We start from the raw sequence: 20,097 nt of genomic DNA, 5'->3' as shown, positions 1-20,097 counted from the left end.
AGGGCCCTACCTTGGGCGTGGATCTGACCTAGAGTCCAACAGCATAGGAAGCCTGGGAAGCTGGGGCCTGGCCGCCTTGCACACAGAGAGTCAGGATGCTGCTGGCTGAAGAGGGGTACCAGGTACCACGGGGGAGGGCGCCAGGGGAAAGTGCAGGAACAGCACCAAGCAAGTGTGGCTGGGTGGTCGGAAAGGCCTCCCCGACGCTGAGGGCAGCTCCCTAGATCTACTCCCAGGTTTCTGGACCCGCCTCCAGGAGGGATGGCTGAGGGGAAGGGTCTCACTCAGCCCCCCACATTGATCCATCAGTTATTTTGCCATGGTCTAGGGCTTTGCGCTGGGTGTGCCCACCCCACCCCAGCCTCCTACCTTCTCTCGCTGCCTTCCCCATGGCGCAGGCTCTGAGCCTGGGAGCCCTGGCCACCAGCCTGGAACCCAGAAACCCCAGCCCAGAGTAGGGCTTTCCCAGCCAACCATAAGCCGGCAACTGGCCCTCACGGTGGCAGGCAGAGAAAGCCTGTCATGGGCACATGGGGGTTACAGTAGCCTGTGGCATGTGTGTTAGCAGATGAGCACGTGCACAGAAGTACAGGCAGACCCTGGAGATACTGCAGGTTCACTTCCAGACCACCGCCATAAAGTGAATATCGCAATAAAGCGAGTCACACGAAGTTTTTTTGGTTTCCCAGAGCATAGAAAAGTTACGTTTACACTACACTGTAGTCTGTTAAGTGTGTAATAGCATTATGTCTGAAAAAGCAATGCATATGCCTTAAATAAAAAACGCTTTATTGCTAAAAACTGCTGACCGTCATCCGACAGTGCAGGGTTGCCACAAACCTTCAATCTGTAAAAATACGCAATATCTTCGAAGCGCAATAAAACAAGGTGTGCCTGTACCCGCTGTGAGAGCGTGTGTGCGCACAGCAAGATGTGTAGTGTGCGGGTGCATGAACTGAGCCTGAGCGATTATGTAGGCAGAGGAGCGCGTGCGTGTGTGTGTGTGCGTGCACGCGTGTGCGGAAGCATGTGTGTGAGAATCTGGGTGCACGGTGGATGTGCATAAGGTGTGGGTGTGTGTGTCCATAAGTGTGAGCTTCGGAGGCAGGAAGTGGGCCTCCGGGCCACTCCAGTCCCGGGTGCAGGGCTGGCAGTGAGGGTGGTGCACGCCTTACTTGACAGTGGAGACGGTCCCCGTGGTGATGGAGTCTGTTTTGGAGAAGGTTGACTTCAGGTACTCGGGAGTGTTGAAAGGCAGGGAGGCAGGTGGCTCAGGGCCTGGCCCGGGGGCACTGGGAGCAGTGGGCACGCTGGCGAGGGGTGCAGGAGCCAGGCTGGGGGTGGGCGGAACCTTGGCGGGGCCCGGCTTCTGGATGGCCCGGACGTCGTACTTGGAGGGGCGCCCCACCTTGCCCGTCTTGAAGGCGATGGCCCCTCCCATGTCGGGGCTGCCCTCCCCGGGTTTGAAGAGGTGCAGGTACTTGACGTTCTCCAGGTCGTACTTAGACGGCTTCTTGTAGGCGCTCCCGTTCTGGGGCCGCAGGTTCTCACCCGTCTTCAGTTTCTGGATGAAGAAGTCGTACTTGGAGGCACGGGCCACCAGGCCCTGCATGGGGACACTGCTGTGTGAGGGCAGGGGCAGGATGGTGGCCTTGGTCTCCAGGTGCGCGGTGCTACTGGGCAGCCGCAGGCCAGGCAGGGAGCCCAGGGCCTCCTTGCTGGCCCGCCCCTCGGCTGTGGTACCGTGGGCCGGCCAGGACAGCTGCTCGCCGGCCTTGAGCTTGCGGATGTACTCCTCATACTTGGAGAACCGCGCCCGCTTGCTGAGGGCGTCCTCGGAGGCGGGCAGCGCGGAGGAGGTGGCCGCCTCTGGCGTGGAGCCCGCATGCAGCTTCTCGAAGCTGATCTTCCCGGCCAGCTCGTCCCTCGTGTTCTGGTCATCATAGCCAAACATGCCAAGGAACTCGGTCATGGTGGAGGCCGCGTAGTCCCGCAGCGAGGAGGCCTCTCCTATGGCAGGGAGGAGAGGGGCCGTCACCTCTGGGAGGGAGCAGGGTAGCTCAGGGACAGGACCCGCCCCCCCCCCCCCACCGCCGCCCTGCCCACAGAGGGAGGGGGCCGGCCTGGGGAAGGGTGGAGCGGGACATGATCTATGGACATTTGGCTCACTTGTTAGGTTTTACGACTCTTAAATTAATTTGTTTAAAAAAAAAGTAATTAATACTGGGGTAAAATAAAACGAGTTCATCAATGCCAGGAAAATCAATTTCCTAAATGTTCTGGCCGATGGCTTTTCAGTACATTAAACAAAGTTTCATAAATGTCTCCGCTCTCTTGCCTTGGCCTAATATGAAGGAGAAGTCATTTTACTGGAAGTAAGGCCAGATCCCAACCTGCCTCCCAGGGTGGGGGTGGGAATGGGGGCTGGGGACAGGTAGGGCTGTGAGCCAGGGGCTGGGCAGTCAGGAGGGACCCCAGGGGCTGAGGGAGCCACTGGGGATGGGGTCAGGGGTAGGCCTGGCTGAGCCTGCCTGGAGGACCCTCCCTGGCCCCCACAAATGGACACACAGGCCCCTTATCCCTGGGAGGATGAGAGGCTCGCCCCAAGCCTCCTCAGGACCTGTCCTCTTGGCCCTTCCCGGCCCCCCAGGCTGCTGATGGCCCCAGACGACAGGGCCGATGGGCAGAGAGCCTGCGGATGTGTTCACTCAGACTCCCTCAGGGCCCGCCCACCCCAGCCAAGACTTATGACGTAGAGAGTCCTTCAAACCTCCCTGCCACCTTCTGGTCACTTGTGCTCACGCACGAGGGTGGGCCACCGAGGAGAGTCAAGGCCGTAGAGGCAGTGGCTGAGTCTGGCCCATCTATCGCCCCATTGTGCCCACAGTGGGGCACACGGAGAATCCCCCGAAGCAACCTCCCCACAGGGACATGCACGCACGCGTGCACACTCAAGCTCGCAGCCCTAGCGACCTTCCCCGCCCACACACACACACGTGCACACAAACCACTCCGAACTCCACAGTCAGCTCCCCAAGAGGAGTCTCAGGATGGCAGGGGCAAGACGACCCTGTTCTGCCTGGCGCTGTTCACTGGAGACAAACTCCTTCCACACACAACCTTCCTCCACAATAGGCCTGCGACTCCCCAGCACAAGCATTCCTGCACAGAACACTCGCTGAACACCGACTATGTGCTACCCCCTGAATCAGAAGTGGGTGCACACAGGTGGGTGGGACTCACCTGGGCCCCAGGGCACATGCGTGTTCTCTCCACTCATGTCTGAGCCTGCACACCCGGGCACACAGAGCGGCAGGACCCCAGGCTGGGGGTCCTAAAAGCACGGCCAGGGGAAGGCGTGGCCGAAGCAGGGGTGGGAGGACCAGGACCCAGCAGGGCAGCCGAGGAGGGCTTTCCTCCCAACCACACCTGGAAGTGCTCTGAGAGCGGGGCTGGGCTCTGGCACAAGAGAGAAGCTAGCAGCATGTAGAAAGAGCCTCTGAGCTCCTGGGAGGACGGGCAGGAGGGTAGTCCTGCGGGGACCGGGACGCGCCAGGTGCGGAGACAGGACAGTCACGGGCAGCGCCTGGCACACAAGGTGGGCAGAGCGGCTCAAGGAACCGACGGACAGCTGCTCCTCTGGGCGGGGTGGCCGGTGGGCTGCTGTCCTGACCTCAAGCTACTTGGGGCTGGGGACCCAGCCTGGGAGGAGTGGGCCCTGGCTGCTCGATTCAGTGGCTCAGGGACCAGGGAAAGGGGCTAAAAATAGCTGGAGGCAGCTGAGCCCTCACTATATATGGCAGAGGAACAGAAGGCTCTGAAGGGCAGGCGGCTTAGAGCAGGGAGCGGGCCAGGCAGGGGTCCCAGGGGCAGCCCAGAGGCCTGCATTCCCAAGCCCATGGTGGGCAGCCTGGGCTCCGGCTGCCTGGCTCCAGTGCCCGGGCTGAGCAGGCCGCCCTGGGTGTCACCCTGCAGTCCCACTGGGCCTCAAACCCGAGGGGCGAGGCCTGCAGCCACGAGGCCACTGGCAGTTCTAGCCCTGCCTCCTGCCATCCTAGCTCTCTGCTCCCCCGGGAGGTGCTGGGGCGCTGAAGGGACAGTGGCCCTTGTCCCTGTCCCTCCCCTCTCCTCAGGCCCAGCGCAATCACCTTGCGTCTGGGAACGACAAGGGCTTTTCCTATCAGAGGAAACTGAAGGTCACACTTTTCCTCATTGATCTTGCAATGTTTGTTAATTACTCTGTCACTGATGTGGCGAAGGATAATTAAACAGCTCTGTTTATATCTTATATGCATAATTATGTGGCTGCGCAGGGCTCCCCGCGTGGGGAGGAGATGCGCCCCTCGCTTCAGGGCAAGGGGATCGGGAAGCGGGCAGGGAAGGCTCGGGACACAGGCACAGCCTGGGAATGAGGCTGGGGAGCTGAAAAAAGACCCCAGGCCCAGAGTTCCCGTCCTAGCGGAGACACCCTCCCTCCCCAGAGCAGAAGGAGCTCCTCATCTAAGGCCAAGCAGACACCAGAAAGGCCAGCTCTTAGCCATCTCGTGGGAGAGACGTCAGCCAGGGGACCGCGCCTGGGGCAGGTGGGTGTAACGGGATGTGCCGGCTGGGTGTCGCTCCCCACATGCATGTCCAGGTACTGCGCCCCCCAGTAGGCTCCTCCCTACGCAGGTGCGTGTGGACAGTCGTCTACCCACACGCCGTCCGTCCATCCGTCCCTCCATCCATCCGTCAGCCTGTCCACCAGTCCATCCGTCCATCCACTGCTTCCTGAAGACCCACTGTGTGTTCGGCAGCCCACCCCAGCCCGGCTCACACGTCTGGGAAGCTGCCTTCTCAGGCCTTTCCCTCCTCACCCCTGCTGCCCCCGAGGGAAGAGGGCACGCTCTGTGGACACACACACCACTCCTTCCCCGCCGGGCCGCCCTCCTCGTGGGGTTATGTCCCGTCCGGGGCTTAGACACCCACCTGAAGCCTGCTTGGCACTGGGGCCACTATCATCCTTGGAGGCTGCCCCGTCCGAGTCCTTCTCCTCCACGACGCCGCCATCCTTGGGGGGCTCCTCGCCGTGGTCTTCCTCGTCGCTGCAGCCCTGGGGCTGCACCATGTAGACGCCCTCGGGTGGCAGCTCCAGACCCTCCCGGGCAGTCCGCCCCAGCACGGGCGTGGGTGCCGGCTCCTCGCTGTATTCCCCGTTCACCCACTTCTCGATCACCGCCCGCCTCTTGTCCTCTTCGCTGCGGGGGGCCCGGGCCACCCCCGCCTCAGGGCCACTGCGCACTTTGTCCCGGGGCCGCAGTGGGCTGTCCTCGGCCTCCGCTCCCTTCTCCACCACCACCTGGCGGCTCAGCTTGGCGCAGATGGCGTTGAGCTTCAGGCCGCCTTTGCGTTTGGCCGCCATCGCGGGCTTGCCTGCAGGCGGGTCGGGGCACCGGGTGCCTTCAGCTGCAGGGATGGAGGAGAAGGGTCAGAGGCGTGTGTGCCAGGCCCGGCCACCCACCTCGACAGCCGGGGCGGACGCCCTGCCCCCACATCCCCCAAGCCAGAGGTCTCTCTCTCCCCAGTGACAGTTCCACCGCCCCGTCCCAAGGCCAGGGTGTGTTTGTCCCCTCACCAGACCGTGAGCTCTATCCTCAGAGCCTGGCGCATACTAGGGGGTTCAGGAATATTCTGTAAACGAGCAAACGAATGAATGAACGAATGACTCTTTAAATGCAAGGGGCAGTCTTCTTCCCAGCACCTGGCTTCTGGAAGCATTTCCTCCCCTTGTTTGGCCCCAGGAGGCAGGACAGACATGCCACGGGACCTGGCTCCGCCTTCTCTGCCTCGGCCAGCTCCTGCTGCCCTGGAAGGCCTGGCTGGTCCCACGAGGCCCACTTTCCAGCCCTGAGAAGCTGGGACAGGCTGGGATTCCTCAGAAGCCCAGCAGGAAGCCCAGAGGAGGCTGCAGTTACGGGTCCTAATCCCTCAACACGACAGCCCGACGCAACTGGCCGGGAACTGTTAACTAGGCTGCCCCAGCGCTAGCCACCTCCCTCACGGCTGCTGAGCGGGGGCGCCCAGGGTCCTGGTGGGTAAATGGCAAGACCGCTAACCATACAGCCTGGGACCCGCCACAAAGGCCAACAGAAGTGGACACACCTCCACCTGTTTATTTGTGTACCCTGTCTGTCCACTCATCCACGCAGTGAGCTCCTACTGTGCGCCAGACCCCGAGGGGGTCCCAGGGGCGGGCGGCGGCCATGGCAGACAGTCATGGCTTACACCCCCTCTGTGCACAGGGAGCCCCACTGAATGCTCCCAAGGCAGGGCTCCTCCGTGCGGCCCTCAATAGAGGGTGGGCATGGCCGAGTCTCCACACAGGTCAGAAGGCTAAGCAAGGGGACTCTGCTCCCAGATCCATGGTCAGAAGGGGCGTCACTATAACGGATCGAGACCCTAAAAAGCCACACGCCTGGAACGCACTGAGAGGCTTACTCAGACGGGGATGGCCACGCCTGTGCCAGGACCTCATCTACAAGCAGACTTGGCTTGTACACACAGATGGCTGCCCCCCGATACGGACGATGCCCAGCTGCCCCAGACCCTCGACTCGAAGCCAACTGCCCAGGGATCCCAGCCCAGCCCAGCCCAGCCCCCCCAGTCCTGCAGCCCTGGCTCTGCCGGGCCCCACCCTCACCCCTAGCTGGATGCCCACGCTACCCACGTGTGTCCGCATTTCCAAGTCTGTGCTGCCCACACCCAAAACTCCAAGCATCATCATGGGTTCCTTCTCAAAGCTCAGCGATGGGGCCCCTCATCGTGCCATCCCACCCGGCCTCAGGGCCAGCCGCCAGGCTCCGTGACACCGAGTTTCCTCCAGCAGGCCTATGGGGAGCTGGCCTCACCTGGCCCCCTTTGTCCCCGGCCCTGGTGGAGAAGGGAAGGGTGGGAGTGGGGAGCCTGCTCTATTTTTACCGGGCGGTAAGTAGCCAAGTGTGTATGGCAGACGGCAAATGAATCTATAAATATTTATCCCAAGGAAGAGGGAAGCAGAAGCTCCCAGGGCTGCACTTGCTGCTGGTGACACCCCCTCCCTGGGCCCCCACCCATCCTGGAGCCTCCTGGCACTTGGGCCCACCCAGCCCCGCCCACCCGCTCCTGATCTCGGCTGTGTGCCTGCCTCAGTCCCTCACGGGCCCCCGCCAGCTGCGATGCAGCTGTGCACCCAGGGCCCACCCCCCGCCCGCAGGCCCCTTTGCTCCGCCCATGCCCCCTACACCTGCCCTCCAGCTGCTGCTCTGCCCCAGCCCACCTGCCTTCCAGATGTTGCCCTCCCTCTGACTCTACTGCTGGTCCCAGGGGTGGCGGTGGAGAAGGGGTGTGGGCCTGGGGTGCAGGGCAGGAGGCAGAGGCAGGCCTTACTCCAAAGTGCAGATGCGTGTGAGTCTGGGGCTGCGAGCTGGGGTGTGTGTGTAAGAGCTGAGGTCCAAGGTGCCTGCCCGCCCGTCTTCCGGCCCACCCTGTGGGGCCTTCTCCCCTCCCCCTCCATCAGGGCCCTGGGACCTGCAGACTACCCCCCTCGTGGTCTGACCCCAGGCTCCCGTCCATGTAAACATTCCCTTGACTTTCTTCCCTAAAATATAAACGCCGTGGCCAGGCCTCAATGGGAGGAAGCCATCCGTCCCCGGCCCTGTCACTGCCCCTTTCATCTCCTTCCCGCCACCAGCCTGCCCGCTGCTCTATTTACACTGGACACTTCCTCTGGGAACAATACTGCCCAGGAGGCAGGCTTGGGCCGGAGGGTGGGAAGGCGCGGGGGCTGCCGTACTGCTCACCCAGGGCCGGGCTCCAGAGAGGAGGCGAGGGGCGGGGCGGCTGCAGGGATCCCAGCCAGGCCTGGGGAGAGGAGTGGGTCAGTATCTGCACGCAGGCAGCCAGCCCAGGGCTCCCCCAGCCTCCTGCCTTGGGCTCCAGTGATGCCGGCTGGGCCAGGGCAAGCCCTGGGAGGTGGCACAGCACCACGGTATGGCCTGGCTTTTGGGGTCAGACAGTCGTGAGTTCACGGCCTGGCTCCGGCCCCTCGCTAGCCCTGGGCCCTGGTCGAGCTTTCTCCCCGTGAAAAGGGCTGCAGGACTGTAAGATGAGAGAGGGTGCTTGTCTGGGCCAAGCACAGGGCCTGACAGTCAAGGACCTGGGGAAAGGCAGCTGAGCCCTGGGAGGGGACAAACAGGCAAGTGCGGTGCCACATCTGGGCACGAGATCCCTAGACCAGGAAACCACACCTGGCCCAGAAGAGGCGGAGTGGACAGGAGAGGCTGGAGGGCTGGGCCGCGGGCAGGCTGCCTACTCAGCAACAAATGGCCCCTCGCCGGCTCCCACAGTCTGAGCCTCCCCTCCCAGGGCTCCAAACGCAACAAGCCCCCAGCAGGCAGGCAGCTCTGTCTCCAAGCTGAGTGGGTCCTGCTCAGAGTGGAGAAAGGGAGGGGCGAGAACTGGACTGTCCCTGCACCTGTTGGACGCTAGCTCACGACCTCTCACTATGATCCCGTGAGGCAGGTACTGTCGTCGTCCCATTTGACAGAGGAGGAGACTGATCCTGGAGCCGTGAAGACACTCCAGAGCCCGAGCTCATGAAGGTCAGGGCTCAGCAAGGTGCGGGGCCGCCACCATGTCCCCACAAAGGCTCCAGGAAGTCCCAGGCCTCCCTGCCCACCTCCTCCTCACCCTCACTCCCGGTTCCCATAACACGTAGCCCCCTAAAGTGTTAACTGCGATGGGTAAAATGGTGCAGCAGATTGCTACAATAAATAATTTACTGATATTTATAAATATGTAAATCAGCCAGCTTCAGAAATCGAATGAAGGGAGGGCCTCGGGAGAAGGGCCCGCTATGGCAGGAATCTCATCACTCCCTCCAAAGGCTGGGGAAGGCCGGGGCTCCTGCCAGTTCCGAGGGAGTGGGGGGGGGGGGCTCCTGTAGCTGCACCTGGGCCCCTCATCCCTGATCCCTGGGGACTACGGGGGTGGCTGGAACGGCCACTTCCTCGCCTGGTCAGGGCCAGGTCCTCCCCTGCCCTGGGCAGCCCAGGCTCAAGGGGACCAGAGGCTCCAGTGCCCACTGCCCACGGCTGGGTACCTCAGAGTCACTTGTCCTGCCTTGGGGGTGGGGGTTAGTCCCCAGGGGCTGGGCAGGCCTGGCAGCCCCTCCCCACCAGTGAGTAATGTGTTTTGGGGCCGGGCGGACTGTCAGCTACCAGGCTCCGGGTGCTTTATGGGCTCTGCCTGGTGGCTCTGAACTCCCTGGTAGGAAATAAAGTTCTCCCTGCGTGTCCCTTCTAAACATTTCACTCAGTGGAAACGGTGTTTAAGAAAAATGAGGACATATTCCTTCCTAAGGATGCAGTGTCCCCTTTGGGCAGCCTAATGCCCGCTGTATATCAAGAAGTGGTGAGGCAGGGGCCAGGCACCCGTCCCCTCGGGTTGGGGTGGTCTGGGCCCTCCTGCCTGCTGCCAGGCGGCTCGGGGGCCGTGGGCACCGCTGGGTCACTCTGGTGGCCGCCCTGGCCCACACTGCCTAGAGCAACATGGCAGCTGGCACCCTCTGAGCCAGCTGTTTAAAGTTGCCCAGTGCTGGGCAACTCAGAGCATCGCCTCAGTGGTCCCCCAGCATCCCCGTACGGCCGCTGTCCTATCCCTGTTTCCGGGTGAGAAAGCAGAGATCACAGAGGTTGTCAACTGTCACGGTCACCCAGAGGGTGTGCCAGAGCCGGACTCCCGCTGGGCTCCGATGTCTCACCATCTGAGACCCCACACATACCTCCCACAGCCTCCCAGTGAGGGTGGCAGCAATGTTGGAGCTTCCCTGCAGCCCCTAAGAACTTGAACCTGACAGGCCACAAGCCCCAGTGCTGGGGTGCTGCGCCTATGTTCAGGCTCTGGGCTGAATCCTGAGGATATGAAATGAGCAGGCGGACTGTCCCGGTTCCTGCCATGACGGACTGTTCAGTTTAGACGAGGGGGCAGACGTTCAAGTCATTACAAGCGTGATCACCGTGGTGAAAAGCCTCGGTGCCACGGGAGCAGCGAGTCTGGGAAGCAAGGAAGGGTTCCTAGAGACATCTGCTCCGGCCCTGCTCCCCACGAGCTCCCTCAGGGCCTCCCTCCCCCTCCCCCTCCACACAGCCCATCTCCATCTTAACAGCTCCCACCCCATCTCCCCAGCCAGGACCTGTCCCCGAGGAGAAGGGTGTCCTTGCCTCTTGGGCCCAATCCCATGCCTGGTTTTTGCAGGTGGGAGGAGTGGCCACTGCCCCTCAGGGCTCTCAGCTGGGTCCCCTGGTCCCCAACAGCTCCAAGTCGGGAAGTGGGGGGCCCAGCCGCTGGGGGCCCTCCTCGCCCCACTTTGTTTATTTATTTATTATGATTTTTTAGTCCAGTTAAAAGGTTTACTATCCAGACGCGTCTAAGTGGCCTCACTTAGCGTAAGTAACTCTATAAATCAGAAGAACTGTTAGCATCCACCGCACAGGCTGGCCATCAATCTCCCCCAGGTCACAGCCAAACAGGAAGGGGAGAAAAGAAGAGTTACCGCCCCGGGGAGATTTAAGACACACACACGCACGCACACGCACACACAGACCGTGCGCACGCACACACGCTCAGGCGTCTCTGTATTTGTATGATCATATTATACTCACACGTGCACACGAAGAGCGGCCCGGAAACTGGCTGTGCTGTGTGTGTCATGATAACAACGCACAAATGTGGCTCCTGCAGCCTGAAGGGGACACAGCCTGAGGGAGGGGTGAACCCCCGGGGCCGGGCTCTCCGTGCCTGAGCTGCCCTGCCCAGGCAAGCAGCTCTGGAGGGCGGCAAGGGGGCTCTGCAGGGTCCCCTCCCCTTCTGTGGCCCCTGTCTCTGCCAAACCCCAAGGGACCAGGCTTTCCCCTTCTGTGCGCCGGGGGCAGGGAGGTGGAGCCCAAGGACGGGGCAGGGAGGCTGTCAGCTGCAGGCCGCTGACAGGTCCTCGCCCGCCGTGCCCAAGGCTGGGCACACCCCAGACACACAGCACAGGACTCCAGTAGGGCAGCGCCGTCCAGAGGAGCAACCGGCTGCTGTGCAGAGCCCTGGAGGTGCCCAGGCAAGGCGACCTTTCCGCAGCGGCCTCAGGAATGCCTCACCTTCTCTTCGAGTGGGTGTGGCTGGATACACACAGAGCTTGGACACAGGCTCTCACCCCGTCCCCAGAGAGGCCCTGGTCCTAGAAGGCCCCACTAGGAACTGGGGTGGAAAGGCCACTCCTGGGTGCCCCTCGGCCTCTCCTGGCATCCCCCTGGGGGTCCCCAAGGCCAGGCCAGGCAGCCCGAGGGTGGCAGACCTGCCCAGGCCCACCTCCTCTCCTGCCTCGCCCCGAGGCCTCCCCGGCTCACCCGCCCGCCTGCCCACTGCATCTCCCCATGAACTCTATTTCTCTTTCCTCTCTGAAAACAACTGAGCTGTAAATACTGTTTAACCTTCTCCCCCCCTCCCCCCACCCCCTCCCCTCCGCACTATAAAAACACAAATATGCCATAACTCAGCCGGCCGGCCGCCCAGCCTCCAACATGCCCTGCGCCCGGGCCTCTCAGGAAGGTCATTACAAACGACTTTCCGATTCACTGCTCCTGAAATAATTTTGTGTATTAAAACCTGAATCTGCACTTTCTGGGGCCGAAAGCCTCGCTTAATTATGGCGGGTGTCCTTGGGACGGACAGTGATCCTTCACTCGCCAGCCGCGCTCCAGCCCTCCGCCCGCCAGCCCGCCCCCCTCCCTGGGCCCAATCTGTTTTCAAAGTGTGTCTGTCCTTTATTAAATTGTTTTCTTTTCCACATTATCAGTTGCCATGGAGACCTCATCTCTCGGATTATTTGAATTTCATTATATCTATTGATTTGGGAGCATTTCATCTTTTTTATTGTTTTTCTGTCAATTTTCAAAACGAATAACCATCTAATTTGCGTCAGTGCTGATTATGTTTGTCCCTCAATAGAGGTCGGCAGCTGCGCTGGGGAAACAAATCAATGAAAAACCATCATAAAACTCCCCACTCCAGTCTCCAGGATGTGTGGGTGACATTCCACGCCTGCGAGAGACACACTCATCAGCTCCAAGTTCGGCTACGGTGGCGGCAGCTCCGCTCCACGTCCGCCTCCTCTGGCCTTAATATTTAATTCCGCGATTTGGGCCATTATTAGTGGTGCTTTTATTAGTGCGTGTGCATGTGAGTGTTCGGTGGTGGGCTGGCTGTTTCACTAATTTGTGGGTGAGGCAGGGAAACCCCGGAAGAGGGCAGGGCGGACGGTGTTGGGGGTGTAGTGGGAAGCGGAGGAAAGGGGGGACACCCTGGGGAGCGGATGGGGCGCGGGACCGAGAGGTCCGCAATGAGGGGCTGGAAAAGGGGGGACACAGCAGGGAGACCGAGCGAAGGGGAGGAAAAGAGGGAATTCAGATTGCTCACTTTGTTGGTTTTTTTTTAAATAATTTATGCAATTTTAAGCATTTATGTATAAATTTTTTAATAAGCCACCCTGGAGCAGGATGGCCATTAACATCCCAACGTCCTTCTGTCCAATGGGCTGGCGGAGAGGATCAATTTCTGAGAGTACTTTCCCTTTTTTATGACATGATAAAATGCTTTTAAAGCAACTTACACAAATACGGAAAATTTTTTTTCTTTTTTCCCCCGTCCCCTCTCCCATCCCCTAACAGCCTTCTTATCCACCAGGGAGGGGGGTGTGCGCGCACGCACACTTGTGCTCGCGCTCTCTCTCCTTCGGGGGAGGGGGCTGGAGGGGAGGCTGGCCGGCAGAGAGCCCCAGTTCTAACTGGAACTGGCCGCCTGTCCTTCTAACAAGGGCATAAACTTTCATTACCCATGCACGCAGTCAAAGACAATTTAGGGAAACGCGCTGCTCGGAAAAGGAAAACCTCAGCGATTCGTGGCCCACGCTGCCGCTGCCATCTGGGGGGTTGCTGCCGTCTCCAGCGTGAGGGAGCGGGACCCTGAACCTCTGGCCCTGCCCGGAAGGAGGCGCGGAGGGGCCCTCGTGGGATGCAGCCAAAGAGGGAGAGGAGGGACCAGACGGAGCCCTGGGAGCACCCGGCCTTGGGCAGGGGCCAGGCCCCCTGGGTCGTGCTCTCCCCTGACACCCCTTCGCTAACCCCAGACAGGCGTGGGCCCTTGAGGGCAAGCACAGGACTAGTCATTTCTGCCACCCAGTGCTCTCGCGGAGCAGAAGCTCAGCTCTGTGGATGGATGGTCAGACAGAGGGACCAAATGAAGATGAAGTAGGAAACTGGGCCCAGATGGCCTGGGGTCCGTGCAGGAGACCCACAGGTGCTGGGGAAAGGCTCCCTCTCCAGGGGTCACCTGCCTTGCAAGTGGGTCTGGGGCAGGAGTGCCTCTGGGTGTAAAGGATCGGGAGCACCAGAGCGAGAGGGGGTGGCCTGGCCACCATCACCCCAACCCTGGACTCGAGCCCCTACCGCCCTGAGACGGAGCCAAGCCCTTGTGAGGAAGAGGGTCTGTGCCCAGACTTGGGGACAATCCTTATTTCCATGTCCCCTTCACCTCGTACACCCTCCTCCTGAGAGGGCTGGGGGGGTAGGTGGAGGGGCCTGAGGGGTGAGCCCTGTCCCAGGGCTGAGGGGGATGGTCCAGGTGGGCCCTTCGCTGCCACTGCGGGACAGCGCCCGGCCCGCTGAGGCCACGCCTGGGCGGCTGGACTTTGGCAGCTTCCAAATAAGACAAACTGACATTAGGAACTTGGCCGCCCTCTAAAAAGCCTCCCACTTTAAGCCAGTCACATCCCTGCCCCGGACATCGGTGTGCTCACCTGAGATGCAGGGCTGTTGAAAGGAGGACACGGGGTGACATGTCTGGCCCAGAGCCGTGCAGCATGGTGCCTGCCACCATACTGGATGGGGACTGTGGACAGGGTCCCCGCCTCGGTAGCAGGAAGCGCTGGTCCAGCCCTGCACGGCCCTGCCTTCGTCCAGGGGTCTGGGGACCCTCAGCATCCTCCTGCTTCCCCACCTGCCACAAAGCCCTACTTTCTCCTTGGGCCCTCCCACCCTGGAGCCCCCGAGCCTCTCTCACCCTGGAGCCACCCTGGAGCCTCTCCCCGAGCCTGAATGTGGGCAGCCCAGGTGTCCTAGACGCTCAACGGCAGCAGCACGGGAGCACCCAGGTAAGGCCAGGCCACCCCTAGCCCTCGTGGGACGCAAGCGGAACAGAGCTGCGCCCACCCTCCTCCTCTTTAGTGCGCAGCCCCCCCCCCCACCTGTCATTAAAATAACAAGTTTCTGTTACAATCTAAACATTCCCACATCGCATAAAGGGTTATATTACACCCGAGTCACTCTCGGGCCCGTGTTTGCACAGAAAAGCTCACGGCAGGTCCCCCCTCCTGACGAAGTGACTTATTAAAGTTTAAACAGTAATTAACAGAACAATAAAAATAAAGGGATGTTTGGGGAGTCATAGCGCACACAGGGTTTTTGGCAGTGCCAGCAGTTTTTCAGTGCCCTGCGCTGGCAGCAAAATGCGACTGAGAAGCCAGGGGGCACGGAGGACCGGGCCAGCGTTGGGTCGGGGAGACTCCAGGCCTAGAGGGTGAGAAACAGAGGGCAGACGGGAAGGAGGGGATGAGGTCCGGGAAGCCCTGCTGGAGTCTGTACGGGGCCACCAGCCCCACTGGGATCCGGGGTAGCAGGGTGGGCACGGTGGAAGCAGGAGAGGAGGTCTGACACTGGCAGGAAGCCCGCCGAGCCAGGTTGCGGAGGCTCTGCGATGCCAGTGTCTAGCTTGGCCCCAGGCACTTTCTGGGAGCCCAGTGCCCTGGTCACATCCAGCCAACTCCGGCATGGACCTGACTGGGGGAGGCATTGGGTACCCAGGCACCATGGGCATCACTAGACCCTGTGGTTAATGGTTCCTGGGCCTGGACGCCAGCCACTCCGGGCTTCTCTCCCAGTGGGGCAAGTACCTCTCCCTGCTCCCGTGGCCGGGGCAGTGCAGTGTACACCCCTGAGAACTCTCCTCAAGCCACTAGCCCCTACTAATAAGCATGAGTTGGGACTCAGGGGACAAGACTGCCCCTCTATCCTCTGGGAGGGGGAGAGCAGATGGCCCAACCAATGCTGGCCCCCACCTGAAGGGGGGAAGCACCCGGCTCACTAGGCCAAGGTGGGTCCCACTGGTGGAGTCCTCCTTTGCAAAGGTCCACAGGGAGCCGAGCCCGGGGGGCTGGCCTAAGGCCAGGATGCCCTGCAACTAGCAGGCCAGGCCACTCATCCTTTGCCTCTCCTGTTCTCCCTGCACAAGTTCTTTTTTTTTTCTTTTTTTTTTTTTTTTTTTTGCGTTACGTGGGCCTCTCACTGTTGTGGCCTCTCCCGTTGCGGAGCCCAGGCTCCGGACGCGCAGGCTCAGCGGCCATGGCTCACGGGCCCAGCCGCTCCGCGGCATGTGGGATCCTCCCAGACCGGGGCACGAACCCGTGTCCCCTGCATCGGCAGGCGGACTCTCAACCACTGCGCCACCAGGGAAGCCCCCTGCACAAGTTCTACCCAGAGGCTCAGACACCTGGACTGGGTGTGGGGGGGTGGGGAGGGGTAGGGGGAGGCAGGGAGGAGCCTCGGGGAAAGGAGGGGCTCCACCTGGACGAGGCCAGTGCGCTCAGTACATTTCCCTCAAAGCCTTGGGGGCTAGAGAAGAAGGGACAGCAGGAATGCTTAGTGGCAAAACAATGCACGTGTTTTATCTCACGCCAGCCAGGTGATGGGCACCAAGGTACCGCCGGGCTGGCCTTAGACTTATCAGCTCCCCAAGCTGCCCTCTCACTTCTTCCTTCTCCCAGACTCCCTGGGCCCCAGCTGTCAGGCTACGTTGGTGGGGTGCTCTCCCAGGGCCGTCCTCTGACCTTGCAACCCAGAAGCCATGGCCAGCCTTGCTGCCCTCGCCTGTCCTTCCTCTCCAAGGAGAGCCTCTGTAAAATCAGTGTTCTCTCCTCACCACAGAACATTAGTTCCCAAAAGTGTTTTTTCAGTATAGCATCCCCAACTCAGGTTCTCCCAAGTAGGGCAGAGCAAAGGGTGTGACACAGGGACACCGCGAGGACTATGCCGGTGCCCTCCACCTTCCTCTTGGCCTTCTCCCAGCTCTCTCAGTGCCAACCTGCCCGGGCCTGCCTGGGGATCCTAGTTCTGCCGTAGCCTCCCTCTACCCTGGTGCCTGCCGTTGGCAGCCTGGCCCAGTGTCAAGTCCAGAAGCCAGCCCCTGGCCCAGGCAAGCAGCCCCACCAGATCCCTGGCACAGGTCCCCCTGCTCTTTCCTCCACATCACAGCTGCAGGGGCTGACGTGAGCAGCTGCAAGCCACGCGTGGAGGTGAGACGCTGGGCTGAGGCCAGAGGCTCTCTCTAACCTTGTGTCTCCTAGGATTTGGTTCCTGGGCAGCTGGTGGGCACAGAGGGCAGGAACTCGCTTTGGCTGGGCCTCCATGGTGCCCGCCCATGCCACTACCTCTCAGCAAGGCCCCTGCAGGCACAGCCGGCCAGGGGAGCACAAGACCCCAAGGGCCTGGGATCTGGTCACAAACTTTGCTTCAAAGACGTAGAGAAGAGCCAGCAGCTTTCCTTCCCCTCTTTTCCAGGCAGAGCTCTTTGGGGCTCCACCCCCTGCCCCAAGATAAGGGACCCTTGGTGAGGGGAGGGTAGAGGGTCAGGCAGAGAGAGCTCAGGAAGGGGGCAGGCGACGCTTCCCAGGCACCAGCTGCTCTGCTCGGGAGCCAGGCTGCGAAGGAGAACGACAGGAGCTGCAACGCCCTCGCCAGAGGAGGCTGACTGAGCCACACGGCGCCCAAGGTTGGGGGGGTGGGCAGGGAAGGTGTGCTGGGGGTTGGGAGAAGGACTGGCGGAAGGCGGGGCCCCAAGGAGGGCAGGTGGGGACAGAGGCCTTCTAACTGGTATGCTCTAAGGTGGTCAAACTGGGAGCAGGTTGCTCATCCTAATCTGCTGTTTCCAGAACCCCCAACTTCTCCCCTACCCCCATGGCACGGCAAGGAGCTCTGGCTGGACAAGGAGCTCCTGCGGGTGGCAGCTGTCAGGGCGGTGGCTGTCCTAGATCCGTACAGAACTTTAGAACTGGAAGGGGTTTGAGGCCCGAGAGGTTGAGAGGCTTGTTGAAAGCCCAGGTCACTCACACGTCAGGACCAAGCAAATCCAGAGGCCCATTTCCTGACCTAGGCCCTGTCATGACCAGCAGATCAAATTGCTCCACGTCTGTGTCTTAAAAGGGAATTTTCTGTGACCTTGGAGGCCGCTCCAGGGCCCATCAGCCCCAAACACCCCATGGATTCCCTGCTGGCGAGGCCTCAAGCCCCACATTTGCCCACCTGGGCAAGGACCCCAAATGGTTCTGAACCAGCACCCCGAGGGTGCAGGGCCTGGGACTCAGGCTCCTCAACTCTCCCAGGGAAGCACAGGTGGCATCTGGCTCTATGACCTGGCTTACCCCCGGAAATGAGTAGGACACGTGCGGGGCTGACCATGTGGGAGGGAGAGCCTGGGCACATGGAGGGCGCTCCGGTGCTGGCGGGAGGGGCTTCCTCTTTCAGGGACTGAGACCCCCAGAGCTTGGGAGCTGTGCCCTGAAGGGAAGACAGGGCAAGCGCTATTCTGGGATTAGAGGAAGGGCCTGGGAGAGGCAGGCCCCGGGCAGGTAAGCACAGCCTCCAGGAGCCCCAGGAAAGAAGGCGGGGATGGCAGCAGGTGGCAGAGAGGTGCCATGGATGACACTGCTACCCCACCCTCCCTACAGCCCATCTCCACAATCCCCTTGCTGAGGCCAATGACGATGACATGAGGGGCCTAATTTAGGAGTATTTTTAAAACTGTGGCCCTGGTGGAGGGGTTTAGCAGTTGTCAGCCATCTGGAGTAAGGAATTACTGTCACCTCCCTGATCCTATAGTCCCTAAACCCAAAGCTGGCTACGGCTCAAGGGGGGAGGCAGCAGGTAGGTGGGGGACGGGGCCCATTCCAGGGCGGGGCTTCCCACAGGCCAGGAAGCACCTTCCCTCACCCTCAGAGGGGGCCTGAGCCCGGGCGAAGGGGGCCGGAGAGCCCCGTGTCCTCTGTGCCCACGCGGGCTCTCCCACCCGCTCACGCACACTCACTCCCTGGGCCATGCCGGCTCGCGCAGGGGCCGTCAGGTAAATTAGATCTGAAAGCTGACAATTTCTGACCATATTTCCTTGATTATTTCAAACAAATGCACAGCAGCCGCTGTAAGGAGATTAAAGTGACATAAACGTCCCGAGTGGGAGGGGGGAGGGCAGAGGATTCAGGTCACCCCCATCCGTCCCCCGCCTGACAGACGCTATATCGCTATCCAATCCAATAAAAAATCCCCCCCTTTTGCTTTAATTAATTTTACAGCTAGCTTGCTTAATTACTTTCAATCAAAATCCTCCTGCCATCGCAAAATTAGAGATGGTTGAGCTCCATTAGCCTAAATTCTTCATTTCCATATAGAAAAGAGGCTGTCTGCATAGCCAGCCTGGGCCCCTGGCAGGACAGATGCCCATGTGCCCGCCCGCTGCCAGCCAGCCCACTCCTGGCTTCCGCTCCACGGCTATCTCTGGCCTGTGCATTTCCCCTCATTCTCCTCCATCCTTGCTCCTTGGGCTGAAAGAGGGTGAGGTCTAGAAGGGGTACACTCCCCCGCTGCCCCCAACTCTTCCCCTGATTCATACAGGGACTGCAGAGCTGGGCTGGACTGCCAGGGTTGGGCTGCCCCTGGCAAAAGGAGGGACGATCCTGGGATCCTGCTACCCTGCTAAGGGGCCTCTGCTGCTCCCAACCCAGGGCAGACAGTTCTCCTGGGCTCTCTGCCTCATCCCTCCTCACGAGGCAGAGCTCCCAGCAGAGCAGGACCACTTCTAGCCTTGGACTTAGGCCCAGTAGGTAAAGACCCCTGGAACCAACATCATCCAGGGTCACCTCTCTGCTGTTTCCTGGCTAAGGCCCTGCTCACTATCAGAGCGACTCCAGGGCCAGCTGTCTCCATGGTGCTAACAGGCAACATGGCGGCCCCCACAGACTCCCGTGTTCTCCAGGGGGCCCCATGTGGGCCCCTGCTCATCCTCCCGTATCCCCGGTTCCCAGCCTGCAACAGCTGCTCTGCTCCTCCACCCCCAGCCTGGGTCGGGTGGGTGGCAGGCCTGGGCTCTGTCCACATCCTGTGCCTGCACCAGCTCCCTTCTCTCCCTCCGCCTCCTCCTCACAGCCCCCAACCTCAACTCCGGAAGCTCCACTTCAGGTTTTCCAGGCTACAGCCCTGAGTGTCACCACAGGGTCCAGCCCAACCTGGGCTCCAGCTGATTAAGGATCTGCAACAGGATGTAAGGATTACAGTAAAACCTGGCTCCGGATCTACAGGGGCAGAGGGCCAAGTCCAGGCTCTGGGATTCCCCTCGCCTCCCCTTTCGGCACGCCCCCTCCCTCTGAGATGCTGAGGGCCAAGAGAGCCTGGGCCTCTGGGCCCTTCGCGGGATCCTGGCTGGACGCTGGGAATTGGATGACAAGGGGTAGCATGTGGGACTCAGGCCAAGTCTGGCAGGAAGGCAGGACTGGGATGGGGTGAGGAAGGGGATTTATGGCTGAAACCTGCCCTAGACCCTCTATGGGGACAGGAAGCCAACCTGGTCCTCCCTCTCAGGGGACCCGCATGGAGGTGGGGTGTCCTGGGTCTGACTCTGGAAGCTCTCAGTGAGGCCCTTCCAGGCAGCAGGCTTTAGGGCTGCCCCATCGCTATGGCTGAAGGATTCTGGGCTTGGGTGAGGTAGCTGAACCTGGACCTGAACCTGGAGCCAGTCTTCCTGGACACCAGGGACCCACGGTCAGTCTGCAGGCTCCTCACGGATCTTGCCCTAAGGGTTATTTAACCCAAGTCCTCCTCTTCCTGGGTCAGTTGAGTTTCTCAAATACATCCCAAGTACCTTATGGGCACTATCCCCGCTGGCCCTAGGGATCCAGAGAGAACGGTTTCAGGTATCAGGGAGCTCAGATTCTGATGG

At 61.0% G+C, this 20,097-nt stretch overlaps 1 protein-coding gene across 1 annotated transcript in view; it reads right to left on the bottom strand.

The window, feature by feature from the left end:
- The window catches only part of CASZ1 (castor zinc finger 1), a 53,886-nt gene that overhangs the window by 20,051 nt on the left and 13,738 nt on the right, over positions 1-20,097 (bottom strand). Inside the window, exons 3-4 of the mRNA XM_030878758.3 lie at positions 4,969-5,445; positions 1,176-2,010 (exon numbers count right to left, since the gene is read on the bottom strand). Coding sequence (XP_030734618.3) covers positions 1,176-2,010; positions 4,969-5,445 — 1,312 coding nt within the window. The remainder of the gene's footprint in view (positions 1-1,175; positions 2,011-4,968; positions 5,446-20,097) is intronic.

The sequence above is a fragment of the Globicephala melas genome, chromosome 1, assembly GCF_963455315.2.
Source record: "Globicephala melas chromosome 1, mGloMel1.2, whole genome shotgun sequence".
Taxonomy (NCBI): Eukaryota; Metazoa; Chordata; class Mammalia; order Artiodactyla; family Delphinidae; genus Globicephala; species Globicephala melas.
The sequence above is the reverse complement of the archived record's forward strand: the minus strand, read 5'-3'. Positions and strand labels throughout refer to the sequence as shown.